Consider the following 15714-nt stretch of genomic DNA (forward strand, 5'->3'; position numbering starts at 1 on the left):
TGTGAAAAAAAAAAAAGTAAAGTGCATTATTAGTATGGTAAAATTTATGTGTATTCTACCACAATTTAGAAAAGTGTAGAATTTGAAAGTATATTTCAAAGAAAATGGCATGCCTCCAACCTCCTACACTCTTCTCTTTCTCCTTCCCACCGGCTGGAATGAGGGCCTGGTAGATGTAGTAGCAGTCTACATCCTGGACCATGTGGATGGGGCAACACACTGTCTGGGATAGCAAGGCAGGAAACACTTGCATCCCTAACACCATGAAGCTACCCTATCAGTCTGCATTGCTTAAATATGGACTATTATGGGAAGAAATCAATTTTTATCTTCTTTATCCTACTAGGGCTAAAGTTATGTCTTTGTAACAGTGGCTACACCTAATCCTAACTAATATTGTCCACTCAACATTGTCAATTTACCTCATAGTCACCTTAGAAGCACCAGGTGCAAAATTCTAACCCAGCTCAAATCTACCCAATCTCTAAACACGAGTTTCATACTCTCCCTTTCTGGCTTATCCTTCTCAACCCCATTCTTGTCACCAAGACCTGACAACTGTACTTTCTGAAATTCTCTACAATTTCTCTCTTCCTTTCCACTCTCAGTCTCTTACCAAGACTAGCAGAGTAAGGATGCCCTTCTGTTCACTCCATCCATCTTCCACCCTGCAACTAGAGTTATCCTAAAATACAAATCTGCTGATGCCCCTACTTTCTTAAAATCTTCAGAAAGGCTCCTGTCTACAGAATAAGCCAGAATTTCTTCCCATGGTGTTCAGACTCCAGGTCTTCTCCAGTATTCCAGTTTCACATTCAGTCACTGTCCACCCAGCCTTATGCAGTGGTGACATCACTCCCCTATTTCTTGCTCCCAGAGCATAATGCCCGTTGTTAATGCTGGCCTTGGTGCCAGGGATTGGGCCTGTACATACCTACCCACACCTTCTTGACTGGCAAATTCTTGTTTTTTAAGCCTAGCTCAAGTATCTCCTTTGTAAAGCTTTCGTCCACCTCGCCCAGGCAGAATTACCACCTCATGCAATATCCCTCATATCCCCTATCTTCCCAGATAATCGTGGTGTTCACAAAGGCAGAGACCATGTCTGTCTTCTCCTTATACCACTCATGCCTCAACATCCCAAGCACACAGCAGATATGGTATTAATAGTAATAGCAGCCAACATCTGAACTAGACTCGGTTCTAAGTACTTCAACCTTCACAAGTGAGGAGGTAGGTACTACGACTATCTTTACTTTGGAAATAAGGAGACTATGCTTAGAGAGTTAAAATAACTTCAAAGTCACAGAGCAGTAAGCGTGCTTTAAAACATGTACTAAATATTATAGGCATGCTGCAATGGAATATGTGATAATATTTTTACTAAGTGATTATGTGACTTACATTATGCCAGGTGTTCTTGGATGAGAGATGAGTACATAATAAGGGAAAATTAGATTAAAAAATGGAATTTTCTTGAAGAGGTACATAATAAATACTCTTATATGTGACACCAATGTAAAAATCAATTATTATTATTTATTTACTGTTCATAAATAAATCTAAAATAATGTACACACTGTGTACATTTTACATGATGTTTACTAAGAAAGGACATTTTTCAGCAGAGAAAACAGATTGGCGTAGTTGTTCTCCAAATCCCTGGGACCCTAATGCTCTTTCAAAAAATCCCTAAGATCAAAGGTATTTTAATATTTCAGTATCATTGTGAAAAATAGTTATCTGCCCTTTTCACTGTGGTAACATTTGCAATGATGGTATAAAAGGTGCCCTGACCAAATCAAGGCAATAGCACCAAACTTTACTAGTAGTCATTTATAAGTCACTGCCATGTACTCACAATAAAATAAAATTTTTAAAAAGTAGACAATGGCATTTAAGAATATTCTTGATAAAGTAATAAAAATTAAGCTTATTAAATCTCAATCACTGAACAATATTCTCCGTGACAAAAATGGAAGTACCATACACATAAAACACTTCTCAAGTTGTCTTAAGGAAAAGCACTTATGCATTTGAGTTGTGCATTGAACTAGTTGCTTTTTTAGTGTGGAACATTTTTACTTGGAAAATAAACTAGCCATTGTTTTCATGGAATACCATTTTTGCTTGAAAGGACCATTATCAAGCTATGTTTATTCAGACTTAGGTATCTGACACACAATTTTCTAAAAAATGAAGTGAGCCTGTCACTTCAAGGAAAACACTGACAGTATTTGTCATTAATGATGAAACTCAAGGCTTCTGGGTGAAAATTAAGATTTTGGACATGTTGCATCTACCACTATGAGTGTGACAGTTCCCTAATATGTAATACTTTCTGATGAGTTTAGTGGTGACATTAATAAATGCTGAAGATCTACATAACTCAGCAAACCAGTATTTTCCAAATTACCAATGCATGTTTTAATATTATTAATGGAGTAAAAGATCCTTTCAGGGCCAGTTACATTTATCCCACACTGAGAAGAGCCTTATGTTTGCTTTAACATCCTGTTATTACTGTCTTGAAATTCTTAATAACTTTTAAACTTGGCACTTTGCATTGTAATTTTGTACAGGAGCCTGCAGTTGCATAGCCAGTCCTGGATCCATTCAAAGTGCAAATGAAAACCAATGGATTTTAACACAGTAGGGTATGAAAAGTTCAAATTCCACATTACAACTAATCTTTAAAAAACTACCATTTGCCAAGTTTTGGAATGTTCACAAATTTTCTGAAAATATTAAAGAAGGTTCACAATTTTCTGAAAAAGCAATTAAAACACTCCTTTTCCCAATTATGTATCAGTGTGAGGGCAGATGTTTTCATATACTTTAACCAAAACAATGTAGCTCAAGAGATTATAGACCAAAGCAAATACTAAAATCAAACTTCCTTCTATTAAGACAGATATTGAAGAGATCTGCAAAAACATAAAACAATGCCACTATTCCAATTTCTGGAAAATAGTAGCTCTTTTTCATAGAACTACATTATTTATATTCATACAAATGGACTTATTTTTTAAAATATTTAAATGTTACGTTTTAATTTCTAAGATAAATATCAATAAACAAAAAGTTCCTGAGTCCTTAAAAGTCCTAAACCAAAATGTTTAGAACTACTGATTTAGAATGAGATATATGAAAAATACACTGAAATCAACAGACTCCTACCGCATCTCAATCATCATGTCTTCAAGTAACTCTGATGAATCTCTGCTATAGATTCGGATGTAGAATTGACTAGGAGAGATGATATACTCCACAAAGACTCCCACAAGGGTACTGGTATCTAATGGTGGCAGTCTGCATAATTTCTTGTCCCGTACAGCATCTGGTGGGATATCATGATTTGCCATTGCCAGGTTGAGCTCTGATTTGTTAACACCTACTTGCTACAAGTTAAAACGGAAAAGAAACCGCTATAAATCTCTGAGTGGCATTTCAAACTAATGACATTTCTCAAAGTATATTTCATGAGTCATCTCTATCAGAATCACCTGGGAAATTATAAAAATGAAGCCTCTTAGGCTTTAGCCCAGACAGATTTAAAATACCTGGAAGTGGAGCCTCCAATTATGCATTTAAAAAAACCTCCCTAGGTAATCCTCATGTATATCAATATATGAAAACTACTGCCTTATGATATTAAAAGTATGCTATACAGCTGCCCCATACAAAATTGAAAATATGGTACTTAAAATATTCAGGCTGAGCCAAGACAGTCATCCTACCCACCCATACCAACAAAGGTAGCTTTAGATAACAGATTAAAATTCACACTAGTCTTCCAATCAAAAAGGGTTTCTCAAACATCCTCATTCTAAAATATACTATTTTCCTGTAGGCCTTTCTCTTGTCCTCTAGAAAATGTGCAGTAGGCTCTTCAAACCAAGGTTTTCCTTCCTTTCCAGACATAGATGGTAGAAGAAAAGAAGAGTAAGCAATTAATTCTTTAATAACAGCAAAATAAACAACAGGAGATGAAAACGCAAAGAGGAAGAATTGTGTGGAAATGTAATGAAGAAAAAATAAAAACACCCTGTAACTGCAGACAGGTGCAAGGGCAATTTGCAGCAGGTGTTGAGACATATAACTAAAGCAAATATCCTCCATTCTTCCCTCTGAAGCCCTTGAGGGTTTTCCAGCCTATATTTTAAAGAACACGGACCAAGCATTGGCTATAATCTCTTGAGAAACCTGGCAAATCTTTAAAGCCATCTGAAAACTTTAAAATGAGATCGGAATGAAAGTTAGTAATACAAAAGATTGAAAACCAGAATAAAATAAGGCAACTTCAGAGCAAAGCTTTGCTCTTTTCTAAGAAATCATATATCTAGAAATAAGACTTTCCTAAAATAAAAAAAAAAACTTTCCTAAAATAGAATTTTGGTTTAAAGAAATATTCAATCAGTTACTTTCCATAATGCTGAATCTCCAATGTACAAAGTCTGTAAACCTTACTTACCAGCTGTAAAGGCTTTACCACCAGATTAGGCTTCTTGCAAATCTTCTGTTCTGGCTCCCTATGGTTTTTAGGAAGACAATCCCATGCAGTCTCCTTGACAGCAGCAGTAGACAGTGAATTTCTAGGGGGACTGGAGACACAAGCTTTGACGTCTATTTTCTTATCTGATTGAACTAAACATGAATTTCTGATTGATGAAACATCTCCATCTGAAATAATCAATAGAGCAGCCTGTGGATAGCTATTACAATAATTTGTGTAACTATTACTAAGGACATTCTATCACCCAGGCACTGGGCAAATAAGGGGAGACATGAACCCATCTCTGCGGACCTTTCAGTATGGAGAGATAAAAGGAAGTTCTAGATGGGAACACATCTTAAATTATTTATGTTGGCAGGGAGAGGGTAAGTCTGGTAAGGATCCTTTAACTTTAATTAAAAGTTTCATTTTGGGGGCAGCCCGGGTGGCTCAGTGGTTTAGCGCAGTCTTCAGCCCAGGGCATGATCCTGGGGACCCAGGATTGAGTCCCATGCCAGGCTCCCTGCATGGAGCCTGCTTCTCCCTCTGCCTATGTCTCTGCCTCTCTCTCATGAATAAATAAATAAAAATCTTAAAGAGCTTCATTTTTCAACATTCTTGTTCAACGTTAGCAGTGAATGTGCATTGCTGCTAAATGTACAATGTATTTGACTACTTAATATTCCACAATACAATGCCTTAATTTTTAGGGAATTATCAAATCAATCACATAACTTGTTCAAATCTCATGTGTATGATGATTGTAAGAGGTTGACATATTAAAACAGACCCCAGGGCAGCCTGGGTGGCTTAGCAGTTTAACGCTGCCTTCAGCCCAGGGTGTGATCTTGGAGACCCAGTATCAAGTCCCAAGTCAGGCTCCCTGCATGGAGCCGGCTTCTCCCTCTGCTTGTGTCTCTGCCTCTCTGTCTCTCATGAATAAATAAATAAAATCTTTTATAAATAAATAGATAAATAAATAAACAAACAAACAAACCAGACCCCAGATAGACCTAAAACCATAGTGGCTCCTAAAGAAAAACTAATAAAAATGCACAAAGATATAGGTACAAGGATATTTATCATTGTATCTTACATAGTAAAAAAAAAAAAATACACTCAACATGTCAATAGAAGACTGATTAAGACTGATTCAGTGAATATAGTCACATAAAAGAATTCTTTGTATTTAAGAAAAGATGTATTGTATCTTGTATTCTTGTATTTAAGAAAGATGAAATAAACTTATGCTGATATAGACCATCCATAATATATGAAGTATAAAAAGCAAGAGCTTACACAATATTTGTATGATACTATTATAATGCAAGAAAATTATACATATGATAGCTATGTTATATACAAGAGGTCCAAAAAAGACCCATTAAAACAATTCCTAGTTACCCTCTACATTGTTGGAATGTTTAAACTAGTAATATTGCTTTTATAATTTTTGAAAAATCTAGCTATGCTTACATAAATGTTGAAAAGCTCTGGAAAACTATAAAAATTCTAACAGCGTTTTGGAGGAGGGGAGTAAAGTGATGGTAAATGTTTACTTCCAACTTTCCACTCATCTGTGGTATTTTTCAGAATAGTATTAAATACTCACTAAATGAGTATTTATGAGTATTAAGTACTCATAAAATGAATATTATTTTAATATTCAGAAAAATAAGCAGGGTGCCTCGGTGGCACCCTGTTAAGCATCTGTCTTCCGCTCAGGTCATGATCCCAGGGTCTGAGATCAAGCTCCACATCGGGCTCCCGTGGGAGTCTGCTTCTCCCTCTCCTCCCTGTCTGTGCACTCTATTGCTATCTCTTTCACTATCTCTGTTTCTCTCTTTCCCTGTCTCCCTCTCTCAAATAGCTGAATAAAATCTTTTTTAAAAAATCAGCAAAGATGCATTTATCTTTTGGGAAAAAAATTTGCTATCCATCAAAACCACCTGTAGAAGCTTATAAAAATACAAGTACAGTTGATCTGTAAACAATGCAGGGGTTAGCAACATCAACCCTCCCCCTATGCAATCAAAAATCTGCATGTAACTTTTGATTCCCCAAAAGCTTAGCTACCAATAGACTACTGATGACCAGAAGCCCTACTGATAACATAAGCAGTTGATTAACATATATTTTGTATGTCATATGTATTATATACTGTATTCTTCTAATAAAGCCAGAGAAAAAATTTTTTAAAATCCCAAGGAAGAGAAATTACATTTACAGTACTATACTGATCTTAACAAAAATAATCCATATGTAAGTGGAACTATCCAATTCAAACCTATGTTGTTCAAGGGTCAACTATACCATATTAGGGCAGCCCCAGTGGTGCAGCAGTTTAGTGCCGCCTGAAGCCCAGGGTGTGATCCTGGAGCCCGGATTCGAGTCCCACATCGGGCTCCTTGCATGGAGCCTGCTTCTCCCTCTGTCTGCCTGTGTGTGTGTGTGTGTGTGTGTGTGTGTGTGTGTCTCATGAATAAATAAATAAAATCTTTAAAAAAATTTAAAAAAAACTATACCTTATCCTACTATAATTTAGCATGACCCCTGAGTCAACAGAGGAAAAAGTACATGGAATGTCTCTGTATTAGTTCTTAATAACTGTATATAAATCTACAATACTCTCAAAAATTTCAAAAGAAAAAAACTGAAGTCTGAAGAAAAACACAAAAAACAAAATCAAGTATCCTAAATGCAATGTGGTATTCTAGAGTGGATCTAGAAACAGAACAATTGTGGGAAAACTGGCAAAACCAAAATAAAATCTAGAGTTTAGTTAATAGCAATGTACTACAATTAATTTCTTAGTTTTGATAAATGTAACATGGGAACATAAGATGTTACTATTAGAGGAAATGAAGAACATTCTAGAGAATGGGAAAGGAATTCTATAATATCTCTGTAGCTTTTCTGTAAATCTAAAGTTATCCAAAAATAAAAAGGTTGTTTAAAAATAAGTACAGGGATGCCTGGGTGGCTCAGCGGTTGGGCACTTCCCTTCGGCCTGGGGCGTGATCCTGGGGTCCGGGATCAAGTCCCGTGTCGGGCTCCCTACATGGAGCCTGCTTCTCCCTCTGCCTGTGTCTCTGCCTGCCTCTCTCTCTCTCATGAATAAATAAAATATTTTTTTTTTTTTTTTTTAAATTTTTTTTTTAATTTTATTTATTTATGATAGTCACATAGAGAGAGAGAGAGAGAGAGAGGCAGAGACATAGGCAGAGGGAGAAGCAGGCTCCATGCACCGGGAGCCTGACGTGGGATTCGATCCGGGGTCTCCAGGATCGCGCCCTGGGCCAAAGGCAGGCGCCAAACCGCTGCGCCACCCAGGGATCCCTAAATAAAATATTTTTAAAAAATAAAATAAAAATAAGTACAAGTGCTAGGTCCCAATGCACACCCATTTATTCCAAATATCCATGTATTTCTAAAAAGTTTTTGAAGCACATCCAAAGTTAACAACTACTGATCTGGTGCTTCTCTATCAGATCACTATTTTAGAAAACTGATTTCTTCAGTTACCGAAGAATCTGGATAATGAAATATATTTTTAAAAATTCAGATGATCTATGAGTCACCTGTGTGGCTCAGTCAGTTAAACTTGGCTTTCGGTCAGGTCATGATCTCAGGATTGTGGGATCAAGTCCAATGTCAGGCTCTGCACTCAGCAGGGAGTCTAGTCTGCTCCCTCTCTCCCTTTGCCCCACCTCCCACAGGTACATGCCCTCTCTCCTTCTCTCACTCTGTTTCTCAAATAAATAATTTTTAAAATTCAGATGGTCTTCATTAATGATATAGGTTACACTTATGGCCAACAAATGCCACCAAAAAGGTCTACAAATACAGAAGTGTTTTCAAGGTTAAAAACCATATGGTCATTTCAAAAGATTCAGAAAAAACTTTTGACAAAATTCAACATCTGTTCATGATAAACTCTCAAGAAAGTAGATACAGAGGGAACATAATATGATAAAGGCCATACATGACAAACACACAGCTAACATCATACTCAGTGAAAAACAAAGCTTTTCCTCTCTAGAACAAGACAAAGATGTCCATTATTGCCATTTTTATGCAACACAGTACTGGAAGCACTAGCTACAGCAATCAGAAAATAAATAAATAAATAAAAAGTATCCAAATTGGTAAGGAAGAAATGAAACTGTCACTATTTGCAGATGACATGATACTATATACAGGACATCTTAAAAATTCCACCAAAAACCTATTAGGACTAATAAATGAATTCACTAAATGGATGGATGCAAAATCAATATACAGAAGTCTGTTGCATTTCTGTACACTAATAATGAAGTATCTGAAAGAGAGAAATTAGGAAAACAATCCCACTTATAATTGCACCATAAAGAACAAAAACACCTAGGAATAAATTTAACAGAGTGAAAGACCTATACTCTGAAAACTATAAAAGATCAATGAAAGAAATTAAAGATGACGCAAATTAAAAGATACACCATGCTCATGGATTAGAAGAACCAATATTGTTAAAATGTTCACAGTACCCAAAAAGTGTACGGATTCAATCCAATTCCTATCAAAATACTGATAGTATTTTTAAAGATTTATTTATTTGAGGACTGGAAAGTGGGAGAGAGAGAGAGAGAGAGAACGGGCCAGAGGGGGAGGGAGAAAGAGAACCCCCGCAAGCAGACTCCCCGCTGAGTGTGGAGCCATACACAGGGCTCGATCTCACAACCCTGAAATCATGACCTGAGCCAAAACCAACAGCTGGATGCTCAACCAAATGTGCTACCCAGATGCCCCAATACCAACAGTATTTTTCATAGAACTAAATAACCCTAAAATTTATGTGGAACCACAAAAGATCCTGAATAGCCAAAGCAATCTCAAAAAAGAACAAAGCCAGAAGTATCACAATCCCAGATTTCAAGACATTCTACAAAGCTATGGTAATCAAAACAGTATGGTACTGGCACAAAAATAGACACATAGACCAATAGAACAGAAAGCCCAGATAAACCCATGCTTATATGTTCAATTAATGACAAAGGAGGCAAGAATATACAACGGGGAAAAGACAGTCTCTTCAATAAACTGGACTATTTATACCATGCACAAAAGTAAATTCAAAATAGATTAAAGATCTGTGAAACCTGAAAACATAAAGGTCCTAAAAGAAAACACAGGCAGTAATCTCTTGGACATCAGCCTTTCCAACATTTTTCTAGATGTGTCTCCTCCAGCAAGGGAAATGAAAGCACAAATAAACTACTGGGGCTACATCAAACTAAAAAGCTTTTGTACAACAAAGGAAACCAAAATGTAAAGGTAACATACTGAATGGAAGAATATATTTGCAAATGACAAGTCCAATAAGGGGTTCGTATCCAAAATATATCAAGAACTTCTACAACTCAATACCAAATAAAACAATCCAAATAAAAATGGGCAGAAAATCTGAAGACATTTTTTGAAAGAAGACATACAGTTGACCAACAGACACATAAAAGAAACAACATTGTTAATCATCAGGGAAATGCAAAATCAAAATCACAGTGAGACATCACCTTATACCTATCAGAATGGCTAGTATCAAGACAAGAAATACACCAAGTGTGGCAGGATGTAGAGAAAAGGGAATCTTTGTGCACTGTTGGTGTGAATGTAAATTAGTGCAACCATTGTGGAAAACACTGCAACGTTTCCTTAAAAAATCATTAAAAATAAAAATGACATGTGATCCAGTAATTCCACTACTGGGTATTTACCCAAAGAATATGAAAACACTAACTCAAAAAGATATATGCACTCCTATGCTTACTGCAGTATTATTTACAATAGCCAAGTTATGGAAGCAACCTAAGTGTCTATCCACAGATAAAGTCCTAGTATATATACAATGGATTATTACTCAGCTATAAAAAGAAACTAAATCTTGCCATCTGTGACAACATGGATAAATCTAGAGGATATGATGCTAACTAAAATAAGAGTAAGACAAATACCATATGATTTCACTTCTAGATGGAATCTAAAAAAAACAAAACAAATAAAATGGAAAACAATTATAAATACAAAGAACTGGTAGTTGTCAGGGGAGGGTAGTGGGGGGATGGGCAAAATAGGCGTAGAGTATTAAGAGGTACAAACCTCCAGTTATAATATAAGTTACAGGGCACCTGGGTGGCTCAGTCAGTTAAGTATCTGCCTTCGGCTCAGTTCATGATCCTAGGATCCTGGAATGGAGCCTGATGTTGGGCTCCCTGCTCAGCAGGGAATCCTACTTCTCCCTCTCCTTCTGCCCCTCCCGTTGCTCCTGCTCTCTTTCTCTCTCAAATTAAAATATTTTTTAAAAAATAATAAAAATAAATAAGTTACAGGGATAGAAAATACAGCAAAGGGAATACAGTCAATAATATTGTAATAGCATTATATGGTGACAGTAACTACACTTACCATGATGAGAACAGCATAATGTATGGAACTGTCAAATCATTATGTTGTACATCTGAAATTCACGTAATTGTATGTCAACTATACTTCACTTTAAAAAAAAAAAAAATCAGGTTTGCATCATATTGTGATTCAACTCACCAGATGCTAGTGGCTTCATATTAGCATCAAAAACCAGTAAGTCTTGTTCTCCTTCCCTGAACTCAACACGAAGAATGTCGCTAAGAGCTCCAACAAGTTCTGTCACATTTAAGAAACCCAACTGTTTTGGTGAAAGTTGCTCTTTAAACATTATCTGTCACACATGCACAAAGAAAACCAGAAATAACATTTAAAAACATTAGATAAAAAGAATATAACATATACAGATGCCCTTACGGACAATGTCTTGGTTTGGACTTAGTCAAACTAAATTTGTAAGGGTCAGCAGACTCATCTATTACAGTAATACAAACTGAGAAACCTACAATCCTTCACCATAAAACTTCCAGGCCAGTTTCAAATTCCTTTTAAAGTACATAGTAAACTGAAGTGAAAATTAAGGTGCCTTTTTACCTCTCATTTTTAATAATTCTTGATTATAAAGCAAAAGTCTTTTTAAAAAATGAATGCACAAAAACCGAGTCATATTAAAATTTGATTTTCTCTATTTTCAGAGGAAGTATTCACTACCACTTTCAATATATAATAAAGTAATACTAATTTAAAACATTTCCTTAAAATTTTATGATTTCATCCTAGAAGTTGAGCTTAATAAGCAGGTGTCATTGTATCTCCTACAGCATTGTTTGATTTTCTTGCATTGGAAAATAAGAAAAATTATACCAAAAATAAAAAAATATATATGTATGGAATATATACAAAATATGTTTGAACTGTGAAGTGAATTGGAAGTTTGCCCTTGAAAGACCCCCCATTAAAATGTTCAAGTTCTTAAACTTTTGTCTCCCTACCCAAGCTAAAGCAGTTGAGCTAATCATAATTATTTTTCTGTTCCTCCAGCTAGCATAGGAAATAAACTCTTGCTCTGACTTAATCATCTTGGAGACATTGACAGAACACTGAAGGCCAACACTCTAGAAGAACTAACTCCCAACAGAGGATGAGACTGCTGTATACCTTCTTGTTCACAGACACTATGAGACTCAACTTATGACTTTCTCCCAAGAAAAACAGGGACCCAGCACTAGCCCAGTCATGGTTTTAAAGGTCATTAATACCACATCTATAGCGAATCATGAGTATCCTAAGAAAGGTTTAATAGAAGAAAGGGGAAGGGTGATGGTGAATGAAACTTGTATCTCTACTTTGCACATTACATATTATGACTTCTTTTCATTTTATGTTTATTAGTCTCTTCAATGGTTTCTTTATCGTCTCTGTAAGCGTCTAGTACCATGAATATGCAAGTCAGTCAAACACAAAACTAGGTTGGGATGGATTTTTATTAACTTTTTAATACAAGATATTTAGGAGTTTCAAAAAAGTATACAGCAAAACCTAAGTCTCTGACCCACCCTTAACCCTTAGTGGTCCAGAAGAGCATGTCCCTGGAGGGGACATGAGAGTTTACTATCATTTGTGCTTTGTCATATTAATCACTCACATACTTGCGTCTGCAAAATGTTCAGATCTTTTTGCAATTTTTTTTTAATGGAATTGTCTGGCTTTCTGTAATGGAGCTACAGAAGGTGCTTTACATACTCTAGATTTGTCTTTTTTTAGATGTGCAGTTGTAAATATTTCTTCCCAGTTTATGATCTACTTATTAGTTTTCTTTAAAGATTTTTTTAAAGGGATCCCCCTGCCTATTAATTTTTAAGGCTCCTAAACAGAATTTTAATAAAGTCTCATTATCAATTTTCTTTTAAACAATTATTGCTTTCCATGTCCTAAGAAAGTCTTATCTGTTCCCAGATCATGAACATGTGTTTTCTTCTAGATGCTCTAATTTTTAACTTTTTCATTTGGGTCTATGATACAACTCCAATTAACTGATGTACATGGTATGATGTTGGGGTTGAGTTCATTTCTTTCCTTTATGGATATCTAGTTGTCTCAGCATCATTTGCTGAACAGATTTTCCTCTCTCCCATTTAATTCCTTTGGCATCTCTTTCAAAAATCACTTGAGTGCACTGCAAGGATCTCTTCATGTATGCTCCTCTATGATAAATTCATGAGTTTTTCAATATTTACAAATAGCCTGCAGGAATTATGAGGACGAATGTAATGAATCTAGAGCATATTTACAATATTTAGACTTCTCACCCATGAGTATGCTATAGCTAAGTCCTCTTGCATTTATTTCTCTCAGTAGTTTTCAGGACAGATAGATATCTTATGTTTCTTTTTCATCTTATTTTCTAGTTATTTAAGTTGACATTATTGTAAATAGACATTTCCAAATTTCATTTTCCAACTGTTTTCTGCTTTTATATGGAAAAGTAATAGGTAATAGGTTTTCAAATATTAACCTGTATCTTTGGTCTTGTAAATTCACTTGCTAGTTTCAGTAGCTTTTTCACAGATTCCTTAATAAATTCTACATAGACAATCATGCTTTCTGCAAACACAGTTTTACCTCTCCTTTCAGGTTCAATCTGTGTCTTTTAAGGAATTTGTCCATTTCATCTAAGTTGTCAAATGACTGGCACATTTGTTTGATATTCCCTTTTTGACATTTTAGTATCTGTAGGATCTATAATGACAAAAATCTTTCTTTCATGATATTGCAATTTGTGTCCAAGTATCCACTGGTTCATCAATTTTGGTGAACTTTCAAAGAAACATTTGGCTTTAATTTTCTCTTAATTGCTAATTTATTGATTTCTATCCCTAGCTTTATCATTTTATTCCTTCTACTTATTTTGGGTTTACCTTGCTCTTCTTTTTCTAGCCTGTTTAAGGTAAACCTCTTGGTCAATGATGATTTTTTTTTTAATCTTTCTTCTTTTCTAATTTAGGCATTTCAGAGCTATAAATTTTCCTGTGAGGACTGCTTTGGCTGCATCTCACAGATTTTGATATGTTGTACTTTCATCAAAATTTAGTTGGAAATATTTTCTAATTTCCCCAATAATTTAGAAAAACATTTTAATTTCCAAATTATCTGAAAATTCTTAAATAATTTGATTTATAATTCCTTCTTAATCAGAAAAAATACTCTAAGATTTCAATATTCTGAAATTTGTCAAGACTTAATACTATAGCCAACTATATGCTGTATGTTGGCAAATGTCCCACATTTACTTGAACAGAAAGTGTATTCTGCAGCTGTTGAGTCTAGTGTTCTATAAAATAGATCAAGATGGTAGAGAGGGTGGTTCAGATTTTCTATGTCCTTACTTTTTTTACTATCATATAAATTGCTGGAAAAAAAATCTGTTTGTGGAATTCATTCCTTTGTCAATTTTATATAATTTATTTTAAAATATTAGGTAAATATATATTTGACTTGTGTCTTAAGGTCCTTTATCCTTATGAAATGGCTCTCTGAATATACACTCTGCTTTGAACTCTGCTTTATCTGATTTTATAAATCGACTCAGTTCTTTTATGCTTATTACTTCATGTACTTACTTCATGTCTTATTCATCTTTTACTTTCAGTCTGTCTTTATATTTACAGTGCATTTCTTGTTCATGGCAGCTAGTTGCATCTTGCCTTTTCATCCTGTATCAAAATTTCATTAATTCCGCTATTTAATCCACTTACATTTATAAAATAAATATAACTGGATTTGTGGCTATCATTTTGCTAAAATTTTTTTGCTATATATTTTTGTGGAACTCAAACTCACAACCCTAAGATCAAGACCTGAGTTGAGATAAAGAGTCAGACACTTAACTGAACCACCCAAGCACCCCCACCATTTTTCTATTTAACACCTTTTTTAAAAAAATTATTTATTCATGAGAGACAGAGAGAGAGAGAGGTAGAGACACAGGCAGAGGAAGAAGCAGTCTCCATGCAGGGAGCCTGATGTGGGACTTGATCCCAGGACTCCAGGGATCCAAGGCACACACTAAACCACTGAGCCACCCAGGAATTCCCTATCTAACATCTTTTGATCCCATCTGTATTGTTTCTCTTAAACTTTGTTCCTTCATTGTCTTTCAAGCAAGACAGTTGAACAGTAAACCTTATCTTCCTTTGGGTTTACTGAACATTTTTATATAATTCTATTTTAATTTATCTGCTGACTTTATACCTGCAACTCTGCATTTTTATGGCTGTTTTATACATCATTAACTTTTCAGTATTACTGTAACACCTCACATAAAATATAAAGAACTTTGCAACCTATGGCTCCATATACTCCACTCATGCTATGATTTTCATGTATATTACATCTACATCATTGACATGATACAAACTCAATTATACATGTTATAATTTTTGCTTTAAGTAGTCATATATTTGATAGAAAAAGTCTTTTACATATAACCATTTACCATTTCCTGCGCTCTTCAAGTCTTCCTGCAGATTTGAGTACAAAACTAGTATCATTTTATTCAGCCTGAAGAATGTTCTTTAGAATTTCTTACATTAAGCTGCTTACTATTAATTTGCAGTTTTTTATCATTTGAAAATGTCTTTATTTTACTTTTATTCTCAAAAGATACTATCACTAGATATAAAATTTGGCCTAACATTATTATTTTCCCTTTGAGTATTTTAACAATATCCTTCTACTGTCATCTAGTCATAATTGTTTCTAGTGAGAAATCAGCCATCACTTGTATCAGTGTTCTTCTCTACATATTTGTCTGGCAGCTT

General features: G+C 35.0%; 1 protein-coding gene across 5 annotated transcripts in view; it reads right to left on the reverse strand.

Annotated features, from left to right (window-relative positions):
* The window catches only part of TDRD5 (tudor domain containing 5), an 86759-nt gene that overhangs the window by 31600 nt on the left and 39445 nt on the right, over positions 1-15714 (reverse strand). For 4 of the 5 annotated variants that reach the window (XM_038542352.1, XM_038542349.1, XM_038542350.1 and 1 more), the window contains exons 7-9: positions 11075-11228; positions 4475-4683; positions 3181-3401 (exon numbers count right to left, since the gene is read on the reverse strand). In XM_038542352.1, coding sequence (XP_038398280.1) covers positions 3181-3401; positions 4475-4683; positions 11075-11228 — 584 coding nt within the window. Of the gene's footprint in view, positions 1-3180; positions 3402-4474; positions 4684-11074; positions 11229-14514; positions 14539-15714 lie in introns of those variants that run through there. The other variant, XM_038542353.1, reaches the window with a different exon arrangement.

This window comes from Canis lupus, chromosome 7 (genome assembly GCF_011100685.1).
Source record: "Canis lupus familiaris isolate Mischka breed German Shepherd chromosome 7, alternate assembly UU_Cfam_GSD_1.0, whole genome shotgun sequence".
Taxonomy (NCBI): domain Eukaryota; kingdom Metazoa; phylum Chordata; class Mammalia; order Carnivora; family Canidae; genus Canis; species Canis lupus.